Source organism: Vidua chalybeata, chromosome 13, assembly GCF_026979565.1.
Source record: "Vidua chalybeata isolate OUT-0048 chromosome 13, bVidCha1 merged haplotype, whole genome shotgun sequence".
NCBI classification, from domain to species: domain Eukaryota; kingdom Metazoa; phylum Chordata; class Aves; order Passeriformes; family Viduidae; genus Vidua; species Vidua chalybeata.
In genome coordinates, this window is record NC_071542.1 from 15,338,446 (window position 1) to 15,363,441 (window position 24,996).

The 24,996-nt window shown below is 40.7% G+C and overlaps 1 protein-coding gene across 2 annotated transcripts in view; it reads left to right on the plus strand.

Annotated features, from left to right (window-relative positions):
• The window catches only part of MCTP2 (multiple C2 and transmembrane domain containing 2), a 99,026-nt gene extending 76,071 nt beyond the window's left edge, over positions 1 to 22,955 (plus strand). For both annotated transcript variants that reach the window (XM_053954699.1, XM_053954700.1), the window contains 6 exons: positions 2,505 to 2,627; positions 5,475 to 5,516; positions 15,659 to 15,768; positions 18,127 to 18,236; positions 20,574 to 20,671; positions 22,887 to 22,955. In XM_053954699.1, coding sequence (XP_053810674.1) covers positions 2,505 to 2,627; positions 5,475 to 5,516; positions 15,659 to 15,768; positions 18,127 to 18,236; positions 20,574 to 20,671; positions 22,887 to 22,955 — 552 coding nt within the window. The remainder of the gene's footprint in view (positions 1 to 2,504; positions 2,628 to 5,474; positions 5,517 to 15,658; positions 15,769 to 18,126; positions 18,237 to 20,573; positions 20,672 to 22,886) is intronic.
• The last annotated feature ends 2,041 nt before the right edge of the window (positions 22,956 to 24,996 follow it).

A 24,996-nucleotide genomic window follows, 5' to 3' on the forward strand; every position in this document is an offset into this window, starting at 1 on the left:
GATCTAAAATCACCAAGGTCTTGACTTTGTAGCTTGCCTGAATGACCTGTGATTGCAAGGTTGTGTTGCACTTGCAGCTGAGCAGGGTGATGTTCACATGGGATGGTGACAGATGCACTAAAATTGGGTCAAGTCCTGCAATTGAGTGAATGAAGAGAGGTTCTTCAAGAGCTTCATTGAGTCCTTGTAGGACTTTGCCTCGCTGGCTGCTGGTGGGGTCTTTTTGCTGCATCAAGAGAAGGCTGAGTTTGCTCATACCCCAGGGAGGTGGTGCAGCTGCAACCCACTCCCATGGGCTGAAGCAAATGTTTTGAATGAATATCTGGAAGTAGGAATTTCTATGAAAGGAATTTATAGAAGGATTGGATGTATGTTTATATGTATGTCTTTTTTTTTTAAATCTATGTGTGCCTGAGAAAGATACCTGTGGAGATATGTACAATGACAGGTCCTTGTTCTTTGAAGTAAAATTTAGGGTAGGACAGAAGCTGTTATCACCTTCACTGTGTCTTATATATTCATATATATTCAAGCATATATTCATCCAAGGGAGTTGGAATAACTTCAGATGAACTTTTTCAGGTTACAACTTTTCATTTATGGGGGATGTTTGAACTGTGAATATCAAAATTATTGAAGGTTTTATTAGCTAAAGTTATGCAAGACTCCTATAAGACAAATCAAGTACCAGTTCTTGGCCTGGATTCACGTGTTTCTGTTGCCTTGCTTACATATGAAATGTGGCTGTGTGAATCATTATCACTTCTAATTTTTTAGTATGTAGAACAAAAGGATCAAAAAAGGGGGGAAAAAAAAAACCAAAACCAAATCATCTTCCACATTCCTGTGCTGCAAATCAATAGCATGGGGATATACTTCCTGGATGTCAGCCCATTTTATAAATTAATATATCTTGAAGATTGCTTTACAGACCAACAAATGCCAAGAGCAGGATGACAGTCTAATTCCTTGCATAGCAACAACTAACATGAAATCAGGTGCACTCCAGAAAATGCAAGTGCTGTTTGGGCAAGGTTATGGATACAGGCATTGTTTCTTAGTTTATGTTTGGCCCATGGTAGGTATTAACTGGCCATTTGTCTGATGTCAGACAAGTCTTTTTGTTTAAAAAGTTAAAACAGCTGCTGTCTTGTGGGGGTGTAAATTCTCACACTGCTGAATGCAATGGGAAATGTTTCTTTGGTACAGTGTGGTTACACTTTCAGGTCCATAACACAAAATACATTGCCATAAATATCCCATTCTACAACTGCCAGCATTGTCTTTATATGTAGTATTTGGCAGGCCAAGGATGAGGGGAGGTAGAGATTTAATTTCATCATCATCCATAGGGTTTTCCCTTTGTTGTTGTTGTTTCTACTGGATCTGACTCAATTCCATTTACCTGTATTATTCTAAAAATGTGATGGTTGTTTCTGATCAAGCCAGTTTCTTTTGGGGAAAGAAAAATCAGAAAAATATGTTTGTGCCTTGTCTTTGAAGGAGATTGCTTAAAATAGCTTCAGGTTGCTACCAGCATTAGGCAGTTCTTCTGGAAACACTGTGTATGAGTAGAAAAGGAAATGGGATCACAGCATACATTTTATGGCAGTTCTGGATTTAGTTTATTAACTTTGCATTGCCAACCCCTCCAAGTCTGCAGTCTGTTCAGGTGTTGTTGGTACTTGTAAGATAGGATTGCAGTTTGGCTTGATACAATTTTTTTGAAAAATCCTACGTGCTTTTTAGATCCCCATTATGTTACTTGTGTGTTTTGCAGTTCCAGTTTGGCTTCTGGTTTTGCTTCTAGTGGGTTTTGTCAGATACCAGTCCAAACACACAGACTCATACTGGTTTTTAGGAAAAGAGACTCCAAAGAACCAGTGAAATCAGAATATACTGTGCTGAAAAATGGCAAGAGTATGAGAATGGAGACTAGGCTGACTGGATCCCTTTCCAAAACAATGAATCATGTGCAGCCTAAGGCCTTGCCTCCTGCAAGGTGACAGTCCTTTCTCTGTGCTGCTGTGCCAAGAAGATAAGTGGATTAATGGTGAAGATGCATTTGCTGATCATCCCCTGTGGAATGACAAGGGAGCTCCATGGCTCCTGTTGCACAAGAGGAAAATGCTCTTCCCTAGCCTGGGAAAGACCCCCTGGCAGTTAGAGTTTGATGAGTGGTGCAGGTTTACCTCTCTCAGTGCATCTGTTGTGCACCAGCACTAAGGACAAAAGGCTTTCAGGCTGGAGGGATCCCAGGAAGGAGCAGAGAAGCCTTGGGCTGACCTCATGTTCATGGCTTCTCCTTCCCCAGGTACAGAGGAGGAGAAGCCAACAAGCAGCAGCCTAATGAACTCACAGAGAACAGAGGGAGTGGATTTCTTTGCCAAACTAATGATCTGAGTGGGGTTAGCAGAGATTCAAGGATGAATGTGCAGAGTGGTCATGACTGACAGCCTTTCTTACATGTCTGTCTCTTTCCACACTTGTCTGTGTTCTCCCAGGTATTTGTGGTCACCGTCTGGACCGTGGAGCTGTACATGGTACCCTTGGCTTTGCTGGTGCTCTTTGCATACAACTTCTCCCTTGTCACAACAGGGAAGGTCAATAATGCTCAGGATGCCCAGGCAAGTAGAGTGGCAAGTAGAGTAACATCTCTGGCAGCCCTGGTTTGCCCCAAGCGAAGTGTCACGCGTTCTAACGGCATTAAGTTGGTTGTGTAGCTAAACAACACTTTTGTTTCAAAGTTACTGAAAAGAAACCTCAACCCTCTCCATTTTCATTATTCAATTAAAGCAATAAACCACTCAGAGTGGTAGGAGAAGAAGATGAGAGTGTGTAGGAGGTGGATTTCACTTACAAAATAACTACAAGTGTTTTTAAGTTGAATTAAAAAAGGTTTGCAAAGCAGCAAGTTCCTAAAAGCCATTCCCTTCCTGCCATTGCACTCTGCAACACACTAATGATTCACGTTTCACAGAAGAGGAAAGTCAATAGAATCCAAGAGAGAATGTAGTTCTTTTAAACCTTGTCCTGTGATCTGAGGTCTTAAGAAGCTTTTATTCCTCTTTCCCATTTTCAGCTCTTAAAAGACAAATGGGTTTTTTTTACCCTAGAAATGTAGGCTTTGGTTTTTAACCTGGGAGAAAGAAAGGTTTAAACACAGAAATAATCACCAAGTGTGACAAAGTGCTACTGTTGGGGTATGCAATGATTCTTTGATATTGACCACTGTCTTTAACAATGGTGAATAGAGCTAGAAAGAGAGTAAATTTATGAATATCCATAATATTCTGTTTTAAAAGTGAAATAAATACAGTAATGAAATGGAAGTCAAAGGAAAGCTTCCTTCTAACTTTTGATTAAAAGATGATTGATATTGGTAACCATGAAGAATACCTTTACCTGAATGAGTCAAGTAGATTTTACACAAAGGCATAATATCCTAGAATTAAAGAATTCAATGCCTGGTTTCTTAGTTTCAGCGTGAAAATTTGCTCCTGGTTTATTTTTCATCCACTCCCAAGTGGAAAGATTCTTAGAAAACAGGAGAAGTTGTATTATCCAGACCAGGGGAGGCTTAATTTGAAAACACAGTAAAAGAAATGCCTTTCTTCAGTTTCAACCAAGTCCAGAATAATGCAGAAAGATACAGTGTGTCTTCAGTGACTACTTGATTTCATCAAGAAAAACAGAACTTCCCATGTGGGAGAATCCCAGGCAAACAGATGTTTTTGTTTTTAATACAAAGGGCAGTAAAAAATAACAATAATAACCTACCCAGAAAAAAAAAAATACACAGAGAGTGCCTTCCAGTCCCTTCCCTCATCCTGTGGCGAGTTTGTTGCATGTTCAGGTGAGGAGAGCCTCACATGAGACAGAAAAATTGAGCAGAGCATCATGTAGATGAGCACTGCAAAAAGGCTATTTCTAAAAATACAGCTAATTGTGATAAAACTAGAGAAAGGTCCATCAGGAATTTGGCTCTTTTCCTGTCACACATTCTGTAAGCAGTGCCATGCCATGAAATTCAGGGGTGCATTTTGCATAAGCAAAATCACACGTCTGCCAAAGTGCTTTGCAGGATTGGGATCATATGGAACAAGTAGTCAAAGTGCCTTTAATATTACCTGATTTCTTTTTTATGTGTGTCTATGATTCTAACCATCTGTAGGTCAAAAATAGACAATCAGGTGCTAGCCCCAGTCACATCTGTCCTGCAGATGAGAAAAGGTTTTCTTCAAAATACCAATGCTTTTTACACAGTCATTTATTTGTTTTTTGCTTCTTCAGGCCTTGGCTGGATATTCACTGCCTTTGGTTTTTGTGTGCCAGCACACACATTTTGTGTATACAGAGGAATGCAAGCAAGAGTCTTTGCAAAAGTGAACCTCAAATTCTGTCTGATTTCTGTGCTATAAAATGTGAATAACAGTATTAACCTTGTACTCCTGATCCACTTGCCAGGAGGCTAAATTCGTGAATATTGGTAAAATGTTTTATGATTTACAGATGGGGAGCATCTATAGGAATTTAAACCATGATCAGTGTTAATTCAGCTGCTCAGGGTATTCCAAAGAGCCAAAGAATAAATCTGGCTATCTGAACTCCCAGTACCTTTTACATCCGAGATGAAACTGCTATTCAGGGGGAAAAAAAAGAAATTAAAAAACCCCAAAAGAGAAACACCCAACCCCCTAAGAAATCCTAAATTCAAAACATCTTTTTATTGTGATTCTTCACATTCTTTGCATGTTTGCTGTATTTAAACTTGTAGTACACAGATTCAAATGTAGCTATTAAATAACCAAGAAAAAAACTGGAGGACCCTGTTAAAAGCTCAGTTTATTAAATACCTGAATTGAAAGCCAAGTGCTCCTAATTCCAAGCCTTCGCCAAGTCTTTTGTTTTCTGTCCTACCTGTCAGCACAGAAGTTAAAGGGAGGAAATAATGCTGCATAGAATTCTGACTGGGATTCTATGTGAGATTGATTATGTTCATACTAATGTGTTTTCTAAGGTCTAATGTTTCAGTAATGGCCCTAAAGGGAGGGAGCAGTCATTGTGGCAGTGGAGATGGAACAAGTTGAGTATAGAGTCCTCAGCCTTGACATACCAGTTGGTTCATTTGCAAGACTGAGAACAAAGCTGTTTACAGATAGTAAAAGTTGGCAATGTGTTTGAAAGGCTGTTGCCTTCAGATTACTGGACACAGCCACTAATGCTTTATTTAGACTTAAAATTTGTATAGGGTATTGCATGCTTTGTTCAGAATACCACAAAAAAGAAAAGTCCTTGAATATAAAACATTGTTTTGGAAAGGAGAAAGTGGTGGGTTTTTTAAATGACTTTCAATAGAAGTGGGAGAAAATTGTATAGTGAAACTTTGTGGGAGTATCATAAGCTTTTTGAACATTGCCTGTCACTAAAAAAATAAGTGTTGTGTTTTGTAATACGGACATCTGCTTCTGCAGGAGCTTATGGGCTTGGATGAAGATGAGGATGAAGATGATAAGGTGAGCATATCTCACAGTTGTGTTGGCTAGAATCAGAGGGAAGGTGGGAGAACACAAACAAATAATCTCTCCATAAATCTTCAGTTATTGTCTGTATTAACTGGGAAAACAGTTGTCAGCAGTTTGCTGCTTGGCAAATTTGAAAGTAGGAAGGGGTTGGTTCGTGTAACGTCCCAGAGCAGCGGTACCTGTGCGAGACCTGAACGAGAACTGACTCTGAGCAGCCCCGGGTTGTGCCTGGCCTTGCAGTGGGCACTCACTCATGAATGTGCTCCTCAGGGGTGTGTGTGGTGGAGGAGGTGCAAACATGTACACAAGGATGTGCAACCCCCCCTCGCTGCTGGTTGACATTCCCTACTAATGGCTTTCCCCAGACGATTTGGCATTTCCACTTCAGTAGGCCAGAATTGGTATGATTTGTGGAGGGCTGGTTAGAATTTTCTCAACATTTCTTTCAGAGCCTGGGAAAAAAAACAGTTTTAGTTCAGCAGCTGAAATGTGGAAAGAATTGGAATTGGCAAAGCCTGTTTTTTATTTTATTGGAACATACTTACTCATTCTTCTCACTGTGAAAAATTCATTGGATTTTTTTCCAAGTTTATCAAACCACAGTGACAAATGATAAAAGGATTAGAGGGCATGACATATGAAGAAAGATTAAGAGAACTTAATGTATACAGCTTGAAAAAACATAAGTAAGTGAAGGAAGATCTGATAATCTATAAATACTTTAAAGCTAAAAGGTGAGGAATTATTTAACGAGCAACAGCATGCAAAGGAACATTAGCTGTTAGGAAGAAAATGTTCATGAGGGGATGTGAAACTTTCAAATTGCATACTAAGTTAATAAGACTCTTCTTGAATATTCTATGTTTTAAAAATGCTACAGTGAAATTGTTGATCATTAAGAAGCAAATCAATAATGCAGCTAGCAAGTGCACCTTAACTCTTCTCAGTCGCAGACCCTAGGATTGAAGCTCAGCAGACTAATTGATGGGAATAATTTTTTAAATTTAACTTACTCTTCTGCTGTGCTTATATTTTAATGAGCAACCAGAAATCTGTCAAAGTTATAAAGTGAAGTTGAGGCAATCCAGCTGAATTACAGGTTTCTTGCGACACACAGTAGTTGTTTAAATGTTCTCATTTATAATTTATTCTTTGCATCATAAAATTCGTCAACTGAATGGACCAATATCTGAAACTCATCAGAAGTTGCTAAATGAAAGTTTCATGTTTTTCAGACAAATACTGTGTATCTGTAGAAGTCAATAATTTCTATTTAGTGGGCACTTGGTTCTAGACACTTGCAAATATTATTTGTGTGATGCCTAAAGGTGTAACTTATTCACTGGAACAATCTCATTTACTTTTTTTCTATTTTAATACTCCTGTTTTTTCCCTTGCAAGTGCTGAGGTGGGAAAAGGGAAGTAAGAATGTATTGAATAGGTATCAAATCCTTTGTTTCCTGTGGTGTGCAATAGATTCATTGCTGCTGCTTCTAGGTTACATTTACCCTACATTTAACTCCAGTGACTTTGCTTCTCTCTGTACAAATACAACTGGGTCACTTCAATATGGATTTAATGACTTTGGGTTTTTGCCTCCCCCCAAACAGCTTCACTGTCATTCCCTTTCTTGGTTTATTTTAACAAAGTGTGCAGGTTTGGTAAAACTCCTAGAGTCAGTGTTGAGCTGTTGATGGTTTGGCCCTACCATTTTGTAATGGGAGCTGCCTCTCTCTCCGTTCCACACACACTCCAGGACTCTCTGACACAGAGAGCTGGTAGCACTGGTTAAAGCCTCTCACAGCAGATACCCCCAGAAGGCTTTCTCATGAAGATAACACCTTACATCCCAACATTACAGTTGTTATGGATGGAATTCTGGCACAGAGTTGCCAGAAGAGACAATTGCCAGCCCCTACATTTGTCCCATGGCCAGTGCTGTGCAGAATTGCCTTAATGTCTTTACTGTGCCTTGTGTGTACCCCAGTGCAGCAGTGATGGGCCACGCTTGCACTCCCTTGACTTGCATCTTTAAGTACATTAGGTACATCTTTAATTACATTAAGTACATTCTAAGACACTTTTCCAAGTCTGAGGGTGGCCAATGCTCTCTGGGGAGTGTAAGAAAAATGTAATTTCATGACACTATCTCATGGCAATGTCAACATTTAAACAGACAAGTCTACTTTAAAAAGAAGTCTGTGTATTTTTTTTTCCTCCCTAATACAAGAGTTCCCAAAGTTGAAATCTGCGAGTTGGGTTGTGGTGTACGAGGTCACTGTTTCTGTTTCCTGTCATCCTGCTGTATCAAAATACTTGCACACAGAGCCCTTCTGGGTTCTGCTGCCTGTTAGACATAACAGACCGTGCTTCTGGGAATTGTAACACACCCTCGAAGAGATGAACTGTTTACAAATTATAAATACACAGACACTTAGTTCAAAAACCCAAGAGCAGATTAACTCCCTCCACCTAGACTATCTGTCATAAATGACAGGGCTTAATTGCTGACTCCCCCATCCTTTCCCCCTCTGCCCTCCCCACATACCAGCACGGAGGGCTGTAAAAGATAGCAGTGCTCTGTCCCTTTGGCACCAGCTCTTCCATGGATAAATGCCTTCTCGGATTTGTGCCATCTTGGACACGGAGTTCAGGCTGTGTCCTGTCAGCTCTGGGCTCTGTCAGGCTGAGTAAGGATTGTTTTAAAATTACATCACTGCAGCATCTTTGGTCTGCCAGTAAGAAGGTATAGACAAGCTGCATGCAACTCAGTTTAAGTTGTCTGATTGTTGACCAGTTCTATTTATTTTAATTTTTTTCCTGTTTCTGATAATGACTGTAGAGTTTCAAGAGCAGACAGTTACCCTGTGAATGATTGTGTCATAGCACAATCTGACTGAAAAGAGCCATTGCCTGAATAAAAGTTTACACCTCCACCACAGACAAAGCTTAATTTACTACTATTTTCAGGTCTGGTAACTGATTCAAAAGAGAATCAGAAACAAAACTAAATCAACAACAATTCCTGTGTAGGGTTTTTGTTGGTCTTTTGGGGTTTTTTTAAAGAGTTTTTGCCTCGTGGTGAGGCACTGTAGTCCTGCTTGGCTCGTGCAGTGTAACAGGGAAGAATCAAATGATTCTGTGGCTTTAAGCCAAGTTATTTGGCAACTTCTAAGAAATGTTTAGTATCTCATGTATTGGGAAAAAAAAAAAAAAAAGCAGAAGTGGAAAAAAATCACCAAAGAATAAAAATTAAATGCCTTTAATGTAGGAAATTCTCTGTCAAAAATAGGTACCGAAGATATACAAAGTTTTATGAACACAATTCAAAAAGACTCCAGCCGAACAAATTAAAGTCAAATTCATCCAGTAGCAAAGAGCTGACATTTTCCATTTGAGTTAGATTCAGCATGTGGAAACCTTCCGTATGGATCTTATTTGTACGGGTGGATTACGATGAAAATTGCATTAATTTTCTCCGCAGTAAAGGTCAGTAATTGAAACATGAACCAAGAGTCTATTGTGTAAGATGCTATATCCCCATACTTAGGAAAGGTCATTCAAGACAATATCATCTCATTGTTTTCTTCCCTGGAAGTATAAATAATTTCATTAGTTTTTTTCTTTTTCTCTTCAATACAACAATTGCAATATAATATTTCAACATCCCCCATTAAGATTGCTGAAGAGGAATGATGGTAAGGACTTGAAAATGCCCCATGATGCACAGGATATGTTCAGACTGACAAGGAGCATCCACGTCCTCCACAAAACTATGGGCAGGAAGACCCAGTGCAGGGGTTGCTTTTGGTTTTGCTGTGCTCTTTTCCTGGGAGCTTTCTTTGTACAAGAAACTGGAAGTTAAATGGTCTCTTGTTAAATCTTACTTGCACAGCAGCATTGTCTAGGGCTGGTCTTATCTGTAGGCATCCCATAAATTGGCACAGTTCTTATATCAGTGCCATGAGCCACCCATTCATAGGTTTATAGGTGGTGGGGGAGAGGAGTTGAAAGGAGGTTCTTGCAGAGGAGTTTTAGATATCCTCACAAAGAAACCTTAGCAGCCCTATGGCACTCCAGAATTCTCCCTCTTAAAGAGAATTACCTACCTAAATGTAGGTAAAAGCCAACACTGCAATTTCTCTAAATCTCTGGAGAAATATTAAGTAGCACTAGGCAGGTCACTGGACCTATCAGATGAGCCTCGGGGAGTTCTCCTCCCTTAAAAATTCCAACTATTTAAATTGTTGTTAAATTTTATTTTGGATTGACTAGATATATTAATAGATACCTCCTTCTCCTGTACCCCAAATTGCTGAAGATCATTACCTAGATTATAGATGATGATCCAGTAGTTTTAAGTCTAATAAACATGTGATTGTTCTTAAGTCTCATGTGTTTCCAGGAGAAAGCACTTATTTTGACAAAATTAATTTTCTTTCCCTTTCTGGTTTTTAAATCAAAGATGACTGATGACTTTTTATCTCCATTTAGGATTGATTCTTGTTGCTTCTTAAGCATGTGTTCCTCACCCGAATTGTATTTTATTCTGTTGTGACTGCTGATACTGCTTTGAAGACTTGTGGCAACGCCAGTGGACTTTGGGTTACTTTACACGTCTGTGAAAACGTGAGCTTGTACAGGAAATGCTTCTTAAGCCCCCTGCATTTCATGCCTGTGCATAGAGAAAGGAACTGAATTATGACCTAGGGTTTTTCACATAAGATTTTTCTTGGGCTTGGCTTAGGAGAGCCAGGAGAGTCCCCTGGGCACAGATGAAATTCGTCTAATGCAGGCAGAGAAAGTGTGGACAAGGCATGGAGTGGTCATCTTCTGCCCTTTAGGGAGTGTTCCCCAGCCTGAGCTGTAGGATGATGTGCTATTGCTTTCCAAATGTGTCCTTTTAAGACCGATGCTGCTCTCCTTCATACCAGTCTGAAGTGATTCTATTGGCTCTGGTGGAATTATTCCAGATTTCACACCTTTTTAACTGAGAGCATAAATTGACCTGTATGTGTTGCATTTCCTCTATTTGGTAATTATTTCAAGTACACTCAGATTCGCTAAATTTCCACAGGCAGGCACATTTGCAGCATGGTGTTAATAAACAAAAAGATCCTGTGATGCACAGTTTCAGGACTGCACGAGGCAGTTGCTCAGAGTTTGGCAGCCGTCCCCTCCGCGTGCCCGTCCTCCTGGAAGTGCCGAGGAGCTCTCCTCCACACACAGCAGACTTTGCAGCTCAGGGCAGGGCAGTGACTCAGCAAGGCAGATTGCTGGGCTCCTCTCAGCAGCCTTTGGCTCCCACCGAAGGCAGGAGCCAGTTCAAGGTTGCTGTGGTGACTGTTTGCAAAGCTCTGCCTGGAATTCATTTTAGCTACCAAGAGACTGTCTGTCACTCCATGGCTGCCACCTCCCACAGGAGCTTCTTTCTGCTGCTAGACTGGAGCGTTAGTGAAGGGTTCCCTGCTGACAAGAGAGGCCAGGGGTCTGCTGTTCATACCCAATAAAATCCTTTTGGTTTCAGAAGTTCTTCATGGACAAGTATTTTGGCCCTAAGATGGTTTTTGGCACAGCTTTTGCTGGACACCGGTAAGGTCTGAGTTTTGTAGTCCAGCAGAGAGCAAGTTGCAAATTAAATCCAACTTTGCCTAACTCTGCTTTTCTCTAAATAACTACAGCATGTTTTGTTGGTTTTTTTTTTTAAAGCAGAATAATAGTGGAGCAAAAAGGAATGCATGCCTGAGCGATTTTCCTTTCTTTTCCCTTTCCATCAATCTTGTTTGTTGCTAATACACTGAAGAATTAATAACTGGTACATTAGATAAATCCTGGTAAAACATCACCCTAATGTGCTTGCAGTAGCATAATGAGACAGCTACTGTAAGGAAGTTAATCCTGAAAGTTAGGCCAGCCCAGGGCTAGGCAGACTAATTCTTTCAGTCCCTGAAGAGATTCAGGATTTTCATTCCTGACTGAGCTGCTTGTATCCTGTTTTCTTCCTCCTTTTCATTAATCCATATTTATGTTTTCTCCTCCCCTTTTCCTCATCTTTGCCCCCAAGTGTTCCTCAGCTTTATATATTGAGTTTCCCTTGGCATGCCAGAAATCTGCTGATGAATACCACTTGTTTGAAAGTTGCATGCAAGATTTTTCTCTGCAAGTGTTTTCTATGAAATCCAAGTGAGCAAGTATTATATAGAACTTACCCATGGCTTCAAGCCTAACTTTTCCTAACTTTGTGAGCATTTGATACTTGCAGTATACATCAGAAATACACTCAGAGAACAACAGCAAAAATTGTCTGTGCATTTGGAGCATTGCTTGCTGGTTTGGATGTATCCAGAGGAAAAATATTTGAAGGATAGATTTAAAAAATAGGAAACAGCTTTCTGTAAAGATGAAAGCTATTAATCATTGAAACAAATGATCAAAAGAAGTTAGGGGATCTCCACCATCCAAGCTTTGAATTCAGTAATGGATGCTTGGCTAGAGAAGAAGCACTAATGGGTGGCATTTGGCCTTTGTTCCAGAGCAGATGAGTGAAGAATTTTGCCTTCAGTGTCTTCCCCCATAACTCTTAGGATTTTCCCTCGCAAGACCAGCTCTGACTGCTGTAGCTCACCCGTTGTGAATTGCTGTGTGAGTGCTGGGGACATCCTGTCCTGGTCTGCCCCATATTCCCCCTCCTTTAAAGTCTTCAGCGTTGGAAGCCCCTCCATGCTGTGGTTGTGTGAAGGTTTCTTTTGCAACTGACCCTAAATGTCTCAGAGCAGCATAAGTTCCTTCTGGGGAAGGGAGATCCCAGAGCTGTGGTAGCTCTTTAAGTGTGTTTATATGTCCTATTTAACTGTTACATAGCTGAGAAATAGAAAAATCTAGGAGCATCTTCCAGTACAGCAGAGATTTGGTGTCTTCATTTCTGAGTTCAAGTTGATGTATGTTAGCTGGAGACAAAAGACTTAATTTCTGAAATTGCTGGGTCTTGCTTGGTGTTGTGGGTTTTTTTTTCCCTCCCCTGACATGCTTAATCTTTTGTAAACCCCCTTTTGTGATTTTGTTCAGGCAATTAATGTAGAAATGAAGGATTCTTAAATTAGGATATGCAAGGAAGAGTTGAAGTAACACACTGATTATATAATTAATTCTCAGTTGTAAATTCGTTTTGGTGGAGTTAATTCTTTCCCAGAGGCTGAAGACTAGTTTTGGTCCACCCACAGTGCTGTAATCAGCTAAGAAATAAAGGAGACAAAGGCCTTGAATTAATGGAAGTTATCACAATTGGTTTTAGGGAAATAATGCCAGAAACAGGCAGGATATTTTGTTTTCAATTCGTGCAAAAGCTTCTGAGCTGTGATCTTAAGCTATCAGTGTCCAAATCCAGTTTTCAAGCAGTATAATACATGGAGTCCAAAAGAAATCAGAAAGGGATGACACCTGGAGAGGACAGAGAAGAATTGTCTGGGTGGTGGGACCTGGCACAAATGAGGAAGTGTGTTTAGTGGAAGATTTGTATTTGTATTTTGGATTCTTTCTTTACATTTTCCATGTAAAGAAAAACACTACCACACATGGTAGTGTTCAGATATAGCTCTCTCTATGACAGTTGCCCATTTCCTAATAAATAGGGCCCAGGCTGTCATCCTGATGGACTCTTACTGCTTCTGACAGTGTTTTCTGAGGTGCTGCCTTCACAAAGCATAAACAACACTCCAAAACCTAAATAATTTGGAAAATCCCATTTGTTGTACTTCATTTGTCTGCTTCTCTGTTGCTTAACCAGTGATCTAATAATCCTGTCCATGTGTTTAGACTGTAGGTTTCCAGAACCAAACAACAATAACCAAGAAACTACGCTGAAAAATTCCCAGGACTTTCAAACAATTATGCCCATTGTGCATACACACAGTTACAGCCTATTTTTCTCTTGAATAACTGATTTTATTTACAAGGCTTTCTAATCCCAGTTTTTCTCTGCCTTTGCATTGCTTGGCCATATTTTGTATCAGAAATTAAAAGCACTGTTGTCCAGGGGTGATTTTAGCATGCAGCCAGGTGAGCATGGGCATGCAGTTATCATAACTTAGGGACTGGCAGTTTCTGCTTTAATTTCTGGCTCTGCTTCGTGGCTGCAGCAGGAGTTGTGTTGTGTTGTGTTGGTTAAACTGTGTTATCACCACATCTCTGAGCTCCATCGAGGACGTGTAAATGAAGTCAGCATGATGCAGGCAGAGCTGGCAGATGATCTGCCTTGCAGCTCTGGACAGCAAGAGTAGGCTTGCCCTGCAATATCACTTCATTTAAGTGGTTTCTTTACCCCTCTGCCTGAATTTGGACAGGATGAAATTCCCACTGTCTGGTTTTCCATGAGCTGCTCCCCAACTTCTGCTTGCAAGTTTGGTGGGAAAAAAGCCAGCTATGGCTAAAGGACCGTTGTGCCATTCCAGTGAGGAAATAGTTAAATATAATTTCAATGTGTCATTTACATTTGAGCCTAACGAGATTATAACTGGAGCTGTGTGAAAATGACTTTTTGGTGCTATTTTCACATAAACTGACTATTTATTTATTTATTTTGTTCTGGGGTTATTTCACACCCCAAGGGTTTCATTTTTGTTGGTTGTTTTATTAATGTAAAAATACTCATTTTCACACCCAAATGTGTGATTATTTAAAATGCTGCTTCTATTCATTGTGCACTGACTTGCAACCTAAAGGCAAATATTCAAATGTCTGGAGCTTGATAACTCCATGGTGGTTTTGGCTGGCTTTTTAAACTCAAAAATTGCTGGGAAGAGAAATGGGCAGCAAGTAATTCAAAGTGGTGTAAGGGCTGCATTCCTGTGCCTGCCTCTCAGCATCCAAGGATGGGTCACAGGTTATTCCAGCACCCTCTGCAGAGTGGTGCCCTGTCTCAGCCCCATACAGACCCTCTCCCAGCATGGTAGTGCCAAAAGGCTGGAGCAAGAGCCCTCACCTCTGTGGCCCTGTGTGACTTTAAATAGCCTCTAGCCCTGTCCTGCATGGAGGAGGAATGTGGATGACAACACAGAGGCAGAATTGCAGCAGTGTTGATGCAAAATCTCTGGCCCTTGCTCATTCCCACCCACCCTTTCCTCTACCTTGACTGGTGTGGGCCATAGAGAACAGGGATACAAAATGCTCTTTACCATCATCTCCCTTCTCTGGGAACAGATTGGTTAAAACACAGCTTAAAATGTTTTGTTGGTTTTCTTTTTGTTGTTTTATATTTTTTTTTTTCTAAATTGGACTGATTTTTAAGTGTCTAAATGTGATGTAAAATCAGTGTCCAGGGCTCTGCATTTTGTAATAAGTGAATGTTTTGCTGATTTCTTGTGAGAATATCTGCAACCACGCCAATTTGCATGCCTCTATGTGTGTGAGATTGCTGGCAAAGAAATGCTGAATGCTGATAATTGTATACTGGTTTTCAAGCCTGATTTAAGTAATTTTGATTTTTAATTCATTCTGTGCTTCCTTTTTATTTCTGCACATGTGTAGTAATGTCCTGTAATGTTGTTGCCTAAAATAAGCAGTAAGAAATGAAATTGAGATGGTCGCTGCAAAGGGAAAATGACATTTTTTTTCCTTTGATCCTTTTTTTTTTTCCCAGTAAAAGAATAAGTCTCTGTATACAGAATGCTCAAAAATACTGCATTCACTATCTTGCTGCTAATTTATATACACAAACCAGCATGGCTGTGGGGGGCCTGCAAAGATCAGAAATGTGATATTTAGAAGTTCTGCACAAGAATATTTTTTGTTCTTGAGGAGCACTGAGCAGCCAGCACTCTGCACCAGGGGTGCTCAGCACCTCTTGTGCTGTGGCATCCAATTGTGTGAAATCCTGGTTGAGATCCTGCAGTCAAGTTGTGTTAGAAGATGAAGAAACCTCTGCCCATGTGTTGAGGAAAAGGAAGAAAATGCAGGGATCTGTACAAATAATGTTGGTTCTGTGTGATAAACCCAGGGTCTTTGTTCTGTCCTTCCTTCAGTGAAATACTTGAGGTCATGGATGGATCAGCAGTGCTGGAAATCGTGGTTTCATCATGTGTCTGTGAACACCCTAGCAAATTACTAAAAGTTTTGATTTTCTGGTTTCTTTTGATTAGGAATCTGAGAAAAAGGGGCTAATTGAGAGAATCCACATGGTCCAGGAGATCATCATAGCTGTTCAAAGCATCCTGGAAGAAATAGCATCGTTTGGAGAGAGGATTAAAAAGTAAGTAATAATTTTTTCTTCCTTGACCATGATTTGAAATGAAGCAGAACCAGGAGGATCAAGGTGGAATAATTGTCTTGCTCCAAAAATGGCTGCAAGGTGCAGCAGGATAAGCTGGCCAGTCCCACCACTGCTTCTTCTCTTACAATCTTTTATTCCAGAAAACCTTTGCAGAGCACAGAGAAGAGGAGAAGCAGTGTTCCTTACTAATGTAGCTTTCATGTTTGCCTGAATTTCTGATCTTGCTTGTTTGTGGTGGGGTGGGGAGTCATGGATGCCACAGATACTGCCTGAAGAGGTGGTCACAGAAGCATCAGGCATTTCTTTGCAGTCCCATCACAGAAAGTGGGCACTGATGCTCAGTGCTGCCTTTCCCACGCCCTCTCCATCCTGACCTGGCTGTTGGGGTTACCAGTCACTTGTGTCCCTGGCCACCACATTGATCTTCTTCTGTCTTTGCCATTTTGAGCTGTCTGCTTCCTGCTGCTGCCACGAGGAAGCCCAAAGGGCATTTTCAGGGTCTCATGGCGGGGGGGAGACACAGAGGGTATTCCTGACCTTGCAAAGGAGGGAGGTGAAGAGCCTAAAAAAAAAAAAAAAAAAAAAAAAAAATCCACACACAAACACACATAGACCTTTTATAACTCGGTCTTTATTGGAGCTTAATTGATCCATATTGTTGTCTGTTTTGAACACAAAGTGATGGTTTGTGACCGAGCCTCACTTTAATGAGGAGCTGGGTTCAAGCTAAAAATACAGCAACCACATGTGCTGTGGTGCCACGCTGGACACCCCAGCTGGGGTGGAAGTGGCCCAAAGATGTATTCCAGTCCATGAACAGGGCACTGTTCTGCCCAGCTGCATGGCAGGAAGACTCAAAGCACTTAAACACTATTAATTCTTGTATTCATTTTGGTAACAATGGTCTTAAAGAACACGTTGGGTATTAATGTGGACGCCCGATGTAATTTCAGAAGGATTCTGTTGTAGCTCAGCAGTGATGTGCCATTAAAAAATTGCTATCAAAGTTTTTTTTTGTAAGTGACAGACTGAATTGTGCTACAGTTTCCGTCTGTCACTCCAGTTACACAATCATAGGGAGTTTTCATAGTTTAACTCAATTGAGCTGTTTTGCTTTTTTTTTTTTTTTTGCTTCAACTTAAGCTACATTGATTGATAATGATGGGTCCTCTCCCACCTATTTTTACTTAATATTTAATATGTCTATTGAAGCTTAAATGTAATTCTTGAAGCGTCCTATTAATTTTATCTGTCAAGGGAAGTTTGTCTTATTTTATAGCCTGATAAGTGGTCCAGATTCATTCTCTTTATTCTTACTCCCCATCATTGTGATATGATGAAGTTAGCAGGCAGATTGTGTGAAACAGAGATACCCAGATCCATATATCCACCTTTGGACTAACAGGCATCCTTGTAGTCCAGGTATCTCAGCATTTGGTGCAGGGCATAGGGTTATGTCTTACAACGACACAGGGGGACAAAGTAATTTCAAAGATGTGGTAGCAGTGGCTTCTCACCTTCAGTCTATCATTGGCTTGCAGATGAGAGAGGTCTTAGTGAAATAAAATCCAGTTTTTCACTATAGTGCGGCCAAAGTCTAAACTGCTGTAGTAACTGAGCCTTTCAAGAGTGCTCCTCTCGGGAAAAATCCGATGTAGATTGTTGGAATGCAGAACCTTGGGCTGCTGCTAGCTTATTACAGCTTATCCAAGCCAGCCTCCTATACTCAGTGTAGTAAAGAATTGCTGAAAATGTAAAGATACAGGACAAAATGTATATATATGTAGACAGACTTTTATAGAATATTATGGCCCTAATGTTATACAGAGAAATTACTCAAAGTGCTCTTTCACAGTTTGGCATCCTAATTAATCCAATGCAAGTTATTTGCTGGGTTTGACTCTGGCTACCTGCTACACCTGGGTTGTGCACTGGGCACACACCTCGTGTCACCTCCACTGTGACCCAGTGGAGCTGGCTCGGCCCTGTCTCCAGATCAGATAATCTGCTCATGAATAATGGAGAGCTGACTGGCCAGCAGAGATGTGTAACAAGTGCCACACATAGAAGAAGAAACAAAAACAACTCACTTACATGCCTGACAACTTCACTGAGCTCCCCTGGGCTCCTCTTCTCTTTCCTTATTGTTATATCTGCCTCTCAGGTATCTTCCTCAATCCAGATGTAGGAATCTACTTATCCAAAGGGCCTGCAATTTACAGCATATCTGACTGCACTGAGCACTGCAAAGGGGTCATTAAATTATTATTGGGTAGCAGAGCACAGACAGTGTCCAAGAACAGAAATGTTGAGAGGGATTGTGTTTTTTCCTTTCAGCACATTCAACTGGACGGTGCCTTTCCTCTCTGTCCTGGCCTGCTTGGTCCTGGCAGCAGCAACAGTTATTTTGTATTTTATACCACTGAGGTACATTGTTTTAATCTGGGGTAAGTACTCCACTGTGTCTCATTTCTATGAGATAAATACAATATACGTCTACAGAGTGAAATCAAACAAGCTTTAAACGACCTGTTACACAGACAAACAAGTGCTGTTGCTTAGAGGTGAATAAAGATGTTATGAACTTCTTAAAATTACCATTTCTCCCCCCTGGGTTATCTGATAATTTGCTTTTCTTAGGGTTCTTTATAAGTTTGCAACAGCACCACAAGAAGAACATTAGCCTAGATAAACTACTTTCAGTGTTATTATTCTTCTGCAGGAAAGTAATTAGCTTCCTGGTGCTGGAGCCCTCCAGCTGGGAAATGGTAGGAAGTGGACAAGATGTGTTTGCAGAGCTGGACCAAGTAGATTTGGACCCTGGGAGCCTTTTGGGTCTGAGTATCCTGGCAGTCAGGACAGGCTGTGCCCAGTGGGAAACACTGAGCATCATCTTTTGTCATGGGTCAGAAAGTGTTTGTATGAAGACACATAATGAACTAAAAGAGGAGCTTTTAAAAAGTAAAGCTTTCCTGGTGGCATTATGAAGAAATGTGAGATCATCTTTCACAGAAGGAGATGGCATTCAAGGGCATAGGACTAAGGGGACTGGCTTTAAACACAAAGAGGGCAGGTTTAGATTAGATATGAGGATGAAATCCTTTCTTGTGAGGGTGGTGAGGCTCTGGCACAGGGTGCACAGAGAAGCTGTGGCTGCCCCATCCTTGGAAGTGTCCAAGGCTTGGAACAGCCTGGTCTAGTGGAAGGTGTCCTGCCTGTGGCAGGGGGCTAGATCGAGATGGTTTTTAAGACGCCCTCCAAACCATTCTATGATTCCAGGTGCTGAACACTTTCTACATCTCCTAATAGCCTCCTGTCTTATTTAGGATGATAACTTTTATCTCAGCCTTGAGGTAGAAAGGTGTGGAGAACATAGGGCAGGTAAATCCTCACTGACCTGCAGAAGCTCAGCCCTGATGTGGCTCTGAGTTGTAGGGACCCTTATAGGGACCCCCTGTCACCCCTGGGGCTGAGCCATCAGCTGCTGTCTTGGGTGTAGAAAAGGGAGGGAATGAGAAGGTGGCATTAAAAAAAAAGCCATTCTTGGGGAACAGCAACAAAGAAATAAAGGATTAAATCAAACAAAAGAAAGGGCAAAAAGAAAGGGGAGAAATTGCTGGGAGTAAAAAGTTCAGTAACAAAATATTGTTGTTCTTGTATGGAAGACATGGTGAGTACATGAAAACTATACATCCGTTCAACATCATCTGGAGTGACAGGGCCTTCAAATATGATACATGTTAAACAACTACCCTGTGGCAAGGCCTCAAAAGACCTTATGGTATTTTCTGTTTTTTAAAAATCAGGTACACAGAAAATTGTGTTGTCATTTTGCTACAAGTATATGGCTTAAAAGCTGAATCTCAGATGTGAAGCAGGTACATTTCAGGGAGAGGAGAAGGCTGGAGCAGCCAGCACATTTGAAATCACTTTCAGGGAAACCACTATGAGATTTTGGACAGAGGCATGATGGAATTGAATGCTATATTATGATCCTCAGAGGCAAGCAACATTTGAATTTTTTTGCTATTCTTTAAAATGGGTCAGCTGATTTTCTTCACCTAGAAGACCTTAAGAGAGGCAAGAGAAGACCTTATGAACTTCACAATAATATGAACATTACAGTCCCATGGATCTTCTGTCCAGACTAGGGACCACCTCTGGCAGCTGAGTCCATGGAGATGGATTGCTGTTTCTGCAGTTAATAAGCCTAATTATTCACACAAAGATCAAACTAAAGTAAACCTTGTGATAAGGTTTTACATTGTCCCACAGCATCATAATATGGGCAGTTTGGCCAGTGTGGCTCTGCAAAAAGGGGATAAGCCGTGAGGGATGGGGAAGGGAAGCTTTAATTTTCTGTAGAGATAGAAAGAAAAAAGTCTTTTTCCCAATTACTTTCGTAGCCTTCCAGTTGGTCATGTAGGGTAGCAGATTTAACAGCACGCTTGGTTTTCAATGTGTGTATTCTCCCTGTAGTGGCCCCCAGAATGAATTCTTGCTGCAATTGCTTTTCACCACGTTGTTGGCAGCACATGATCCCCAAAGTAGAAAAATACCTTTATCCATAATGTCCTCTACTTCCTCCAGGAAGCACTTGTGAGTGATTCCACGTGACAGGGAACATGTGTGTGGCTTTAAGTCTGAGGCACTGTTTTCACACTAATTTTTACTTGCGAATTCCCTTTCCCTTTTTCACCTTGCCTGAACAAATTTAGAGGGAGAGAGTAGAAAAGGCTTGTATTATTTTGTTTGCCTTTATTTTTTTTTTTTTTTTATCCTAGGCATAAATAAATTTACTAAGAAGTTTAGAAATCCCTATGCCATCGACAATAATGAGCTACTAGATTTCCTCTCCAGGGTACCATCTGATGTTCAAAAGGTAAGTAATGAATGGCCACAGCCAACAGAGGCAAGGAGTGACACTGAGAGCAGCTGGGTGCTCCGTTTGGGAATACAATGCCAAAGGCTTTTGAATAACAGAGATAAGGAATCTGGGGGAAATCCACAAAGGGAGGGGGAGAGAGTGTTAGAAGAGAGGGGGAGCCAAAATCCTTTGTCAGAAGGATAAAATGATTGTGGAAAAATTATCCTGAAAAGACCTACTTAAAAATGATCTGGAAAATCACTCAGCGTGGTTACTGAGCTATGGTTTTCGTCACCTTTCTGCTCCGGTATTTGTACAGAGGGAGGAGAAAAATAGTCTCTTTGATAGAGATAACCATCCAAAAGGATTTGCTGAATTCTCCTTTTTCTCAAGATAGGGGGAGGAATGGGGGGAATTATTTCTGTGACATTGTGCTTGAGCTCCAGGCCTCCTTTGGACAATGCCCTGCTCATCTTTTTCTTTAAAGAAAACCCTGACATGTGTTTAAAATACTCTACAGTTGATCAGATCAATCTTCTACCATTATGGAATTAGAAGTTTTAATCTAACCGGAATCTATCCTCCCTAAGTTTCAGTCAAGTCTTGTCTCTTCTCCCATTTCTTTGAAACAACAGCATTGTCTTCAAAAATCTCGCCTATCTTCCTGGAAATTATTTGAACAATAAATCCTTTCGAATGTCAAGATCTGTTTATTTCTCTTGGAGGAGGGAAAACAGTCTTGCTGGGTAATGAAGCCACACAATATAAAGGATTCTTTCTTTTGTTCTCACTAACTGGAATCTGTGTCCCCAGGCCCTGATCCTGATGCCCAGGATCCCTCTGACATTGTACCTTTCTCTGTGAATCGTGGCACTTTCCCTGTGAGGTGCTGCTCACTGGGAATAAGGGGATCACAGTCTCACCTGTAGTGACTTTATGCTCTTGGAGATGGAAGCTGAATTGCTCATGTGTTGTGTTGAGGCATCTGGTCGAAGCAGGGTTGGAAAAAGCTTCTGGTGACATTTATCTCAAGAGGCCACCAGACTGGTCGGTGGCAGCACTAATAACTGGAAAGAAATTCACCATGGGCTGGTGGGAGGAAAAACACTAAGCAGGAGCAATCATAGAGCCATTAAGCTTCAGTGTATTTTTATTTGTTGTCACTGCTCTTGTAGAGGCCACTGGATTTGCTGTGATGGTTTGCATATGCCCTTTAAGTGTTTATGTTTAAAGATAAGCTGCTTTTCTATTTATGCTTTATTTAATATTTACACTTACAACATTTCCTTGAGTGGTTTCTATCATATTGGGATCCTTTGAGCTCTCCAAGGAAAATGATCACCATTTTCTATGGGAGGAATGATAAAAGTTCCCTGGATGGGACAAACCTTGGAGTTTTCCACCTGTGCTGAAAATAGTGACAGCCACACACTTGAGGGACAAGTCATACATGGAAGCTCCAAAGCCGTTCTGTCTGCTTTGTTTTACGTGCTGTCAATGCATCAGCATTTCACTGGGGTGCTGCAGTGAGTTAGAAATTACTGCTGTCTGTACAGTACCCATTTACAACCACATGTGTTGGACAAAAGACAGAGGAGGAGTGAAAAATATGGCATTTTCAGCCAAATTTTCCCCATGATTTCAGTGGGAATACTTTTGTCTCGCACAACAGACAATTTGGAGATTACACCATCCTTGACAGTTCACCACACATGTTTTAATCATTATATTGTGTATGAATTTGTTTTGAAAGGTGGAGGTAGCTTTGTCCAGGTTCTATTTGGGAGAATACTTTCCTTTTTTGAAATTATTAAGTATTTCAGCATCCCAGGGTCTGTGTATGGTTTTGACAACTGTCATCTTACTGTCTATTGGGATCCACTTGAATTGAGACTCCTGAGAGAAGTTTATTAAACTAATAGGTTAATGCCAGAAAGATAAGAAAAACAACTCCCAAACCAAAACAAACCTAAAAGATTGCTGAAATCAGGTAGAACCCCATGTATCTCATTAGAAAAATCTGCTTTTAATATTTTTGTTTCAAGAAATGATGCATGACTTCTCAAATCCTTCCTGCAATTAATCCCCCATGTTCCTGTGTTTAGAAAATGATTCATTACTTTTGAACCTTCCTTAGTTTCCCTGGGCTTGTCCTGGGGGAGCCATTAACACACACTGCAGTGAGCTAGAGTTACCTAAGTGCAAACGTCATGCCTGTTTGTTTTTACAGGTGCAGCAGGCTGAATTGAAACCATCCAGCAGCTCCAGCCCCATCAGGAAGAAGCGGAGCGCGCTCTAGGATGCAGCGGGGTTTGGGAATGCAGCACCTCCCTCCCTGCACACGTGTGCACACACTGCACCCCTCCCCTCCTTCTTGCTCCAGATCAACACTAGAGTCACTGCCACGGACTTTCTCTTTCTTGGAAGATGTGGTTTTTGATAAACACCTATCTTGGGTTTCTTTTCTGGGTTGTCTTTTTGGCACGGAATCCCAAAAAAGAGCAAGGTGAAGCGTGAATTATTTTGTGGGATGGGGAGGAGAATGGGAGAGGATGGTGCAACGGCACCTTTTCTTTTTCTTTTTTTTTCCCCCCTTTGATTGCAGAGACAAGGCTGGATGTGGCAGCACTCCCTGTGTTATGTAGGAAGAGATAATTCTGCTTAGTGTAGCAGATCAGCTGAGCTGATGTGAGGAGATGCTCTGAACCAGTTTTTAACATATCCAACAGATTTACATTAAGATATGAAAGCTATTCTTTTCTGAGTTAAATCACTGTGCCTAGAAAGGTTTAAGCTCTGAATTAACGAGTCTTTGATACCCATCTTCTGTTCAAGCAGTGTACATTTTAAAAAGTTTTTTATCATAATTAGCAGAAAGAGCTAGGAGCTCCAACAGTATCTCAATATTTCATCCAGCACTTGTGGGTTTTCCTTTTTCCTTTTTTTTTTTTTTCCTTTTTCTTCTTTTTTTTTTTTTTTTTTTTTTTTTAAGCCCAGCCTGTGATTAACTCTTTGTATACTGGAATCATCGGAGATCCATTGCTGGCAATGGATGCATGAAAACCTTATGCCATGAAAGGATTAAGAGAAAAGGCTAACTCAGTGACCTGAAAAGACTCTGTTGGCTTGCCTTTTATAATTCCATCTCATCAGATATTTTCAGCATAGCTGTTGTTTTCCTGTCTAAATCCAGAGGGGTCAACACTACAGATCCAAGAGGAAAAAAAAAAAATCAGACAACACTTTATAGCCTTAAAGAGACAAGTGCTTGTGCAGAAAGAGAACACGTGCCCAAAGAAGTGGTTGTGCAATAGTGTGCAGGCTTTGGTCCACCACTGATGTCTTCTTGCAGTCTTTCCTGGTGGTTCACAAGGAGAGGACCCAAAAGTGAAGTCAAGTGGAAACAGCAATGGAAGGACAGAAGAAAGGACCCCATTTTGTGTTCTGTGGAGAATGTGATTTTATGCTTGCTTACCAATCTTTTAGCAATTGTGCATTTGCTTTATGTATTTCAGAAAACCAGCATTAGTCAGGTTGTTTGACTGGGGAAACTAAAACACAGAATCATGTGTAAAACCTGCTTAATTTTGGTGATACTGCAGCCCTTGGTCCTTTAGGTGCTGTGGGACATTTTGGGAGTGATTTGTCACCACAAGACATTAGTAGCACAGTACAAAGAAATACAGAAACCTGAGAGATAGGATTCTTTTTTGCAAAAGAAAAAAAAAAAAAAAAAGGCTTTGAAAGTCATCTAGTCATCTAATAAAAGGTAAAATGGTTAAAACTTTGCTTATGGATTGGTGATCTAGATGGAGTTGTGTGTGGTTCCATAGCACAATCTTGTGGGCTTGTTCCAGGAATTTGAAGAAGGAAAGCTAACAGCAGACTATCTTCCACTGGGTTATTAGCCAGATTCAGTAGTTTTTCATAAGTTTATTTTTTGAAGTCCCACTGTGCCTTTGAATAAGGACAGGCACATTTTCATATACTTGATTGGCTAAAGAATGTATTTTGCTTATGCAAAGCTGTGTGTAGCTGCAAATGGAAGGATTGAGGAAAGATTATCCTGGTTTAAAAAGCCACAAAAATGCCTTTTTGTTTGCACGTGTGCTTGTGTACCCATGCATGTACAGAGTTGTGTATAAAGAGTACATGTATAATGTATTTATAGGCGAGTGTGTGGGGGAAAATGGGTGAATATACAGATTTAAAAACCTTGAAAATGTTTATGAAAAATGCCAAAGATTCTAAAGCTTATCATCTCGCGTCTGTTCTTCTTCATTTTGTATCTTTCCCGGCATGTCTCTCTGGCTGAGCCAGATCTCTGCATGATTTGATTT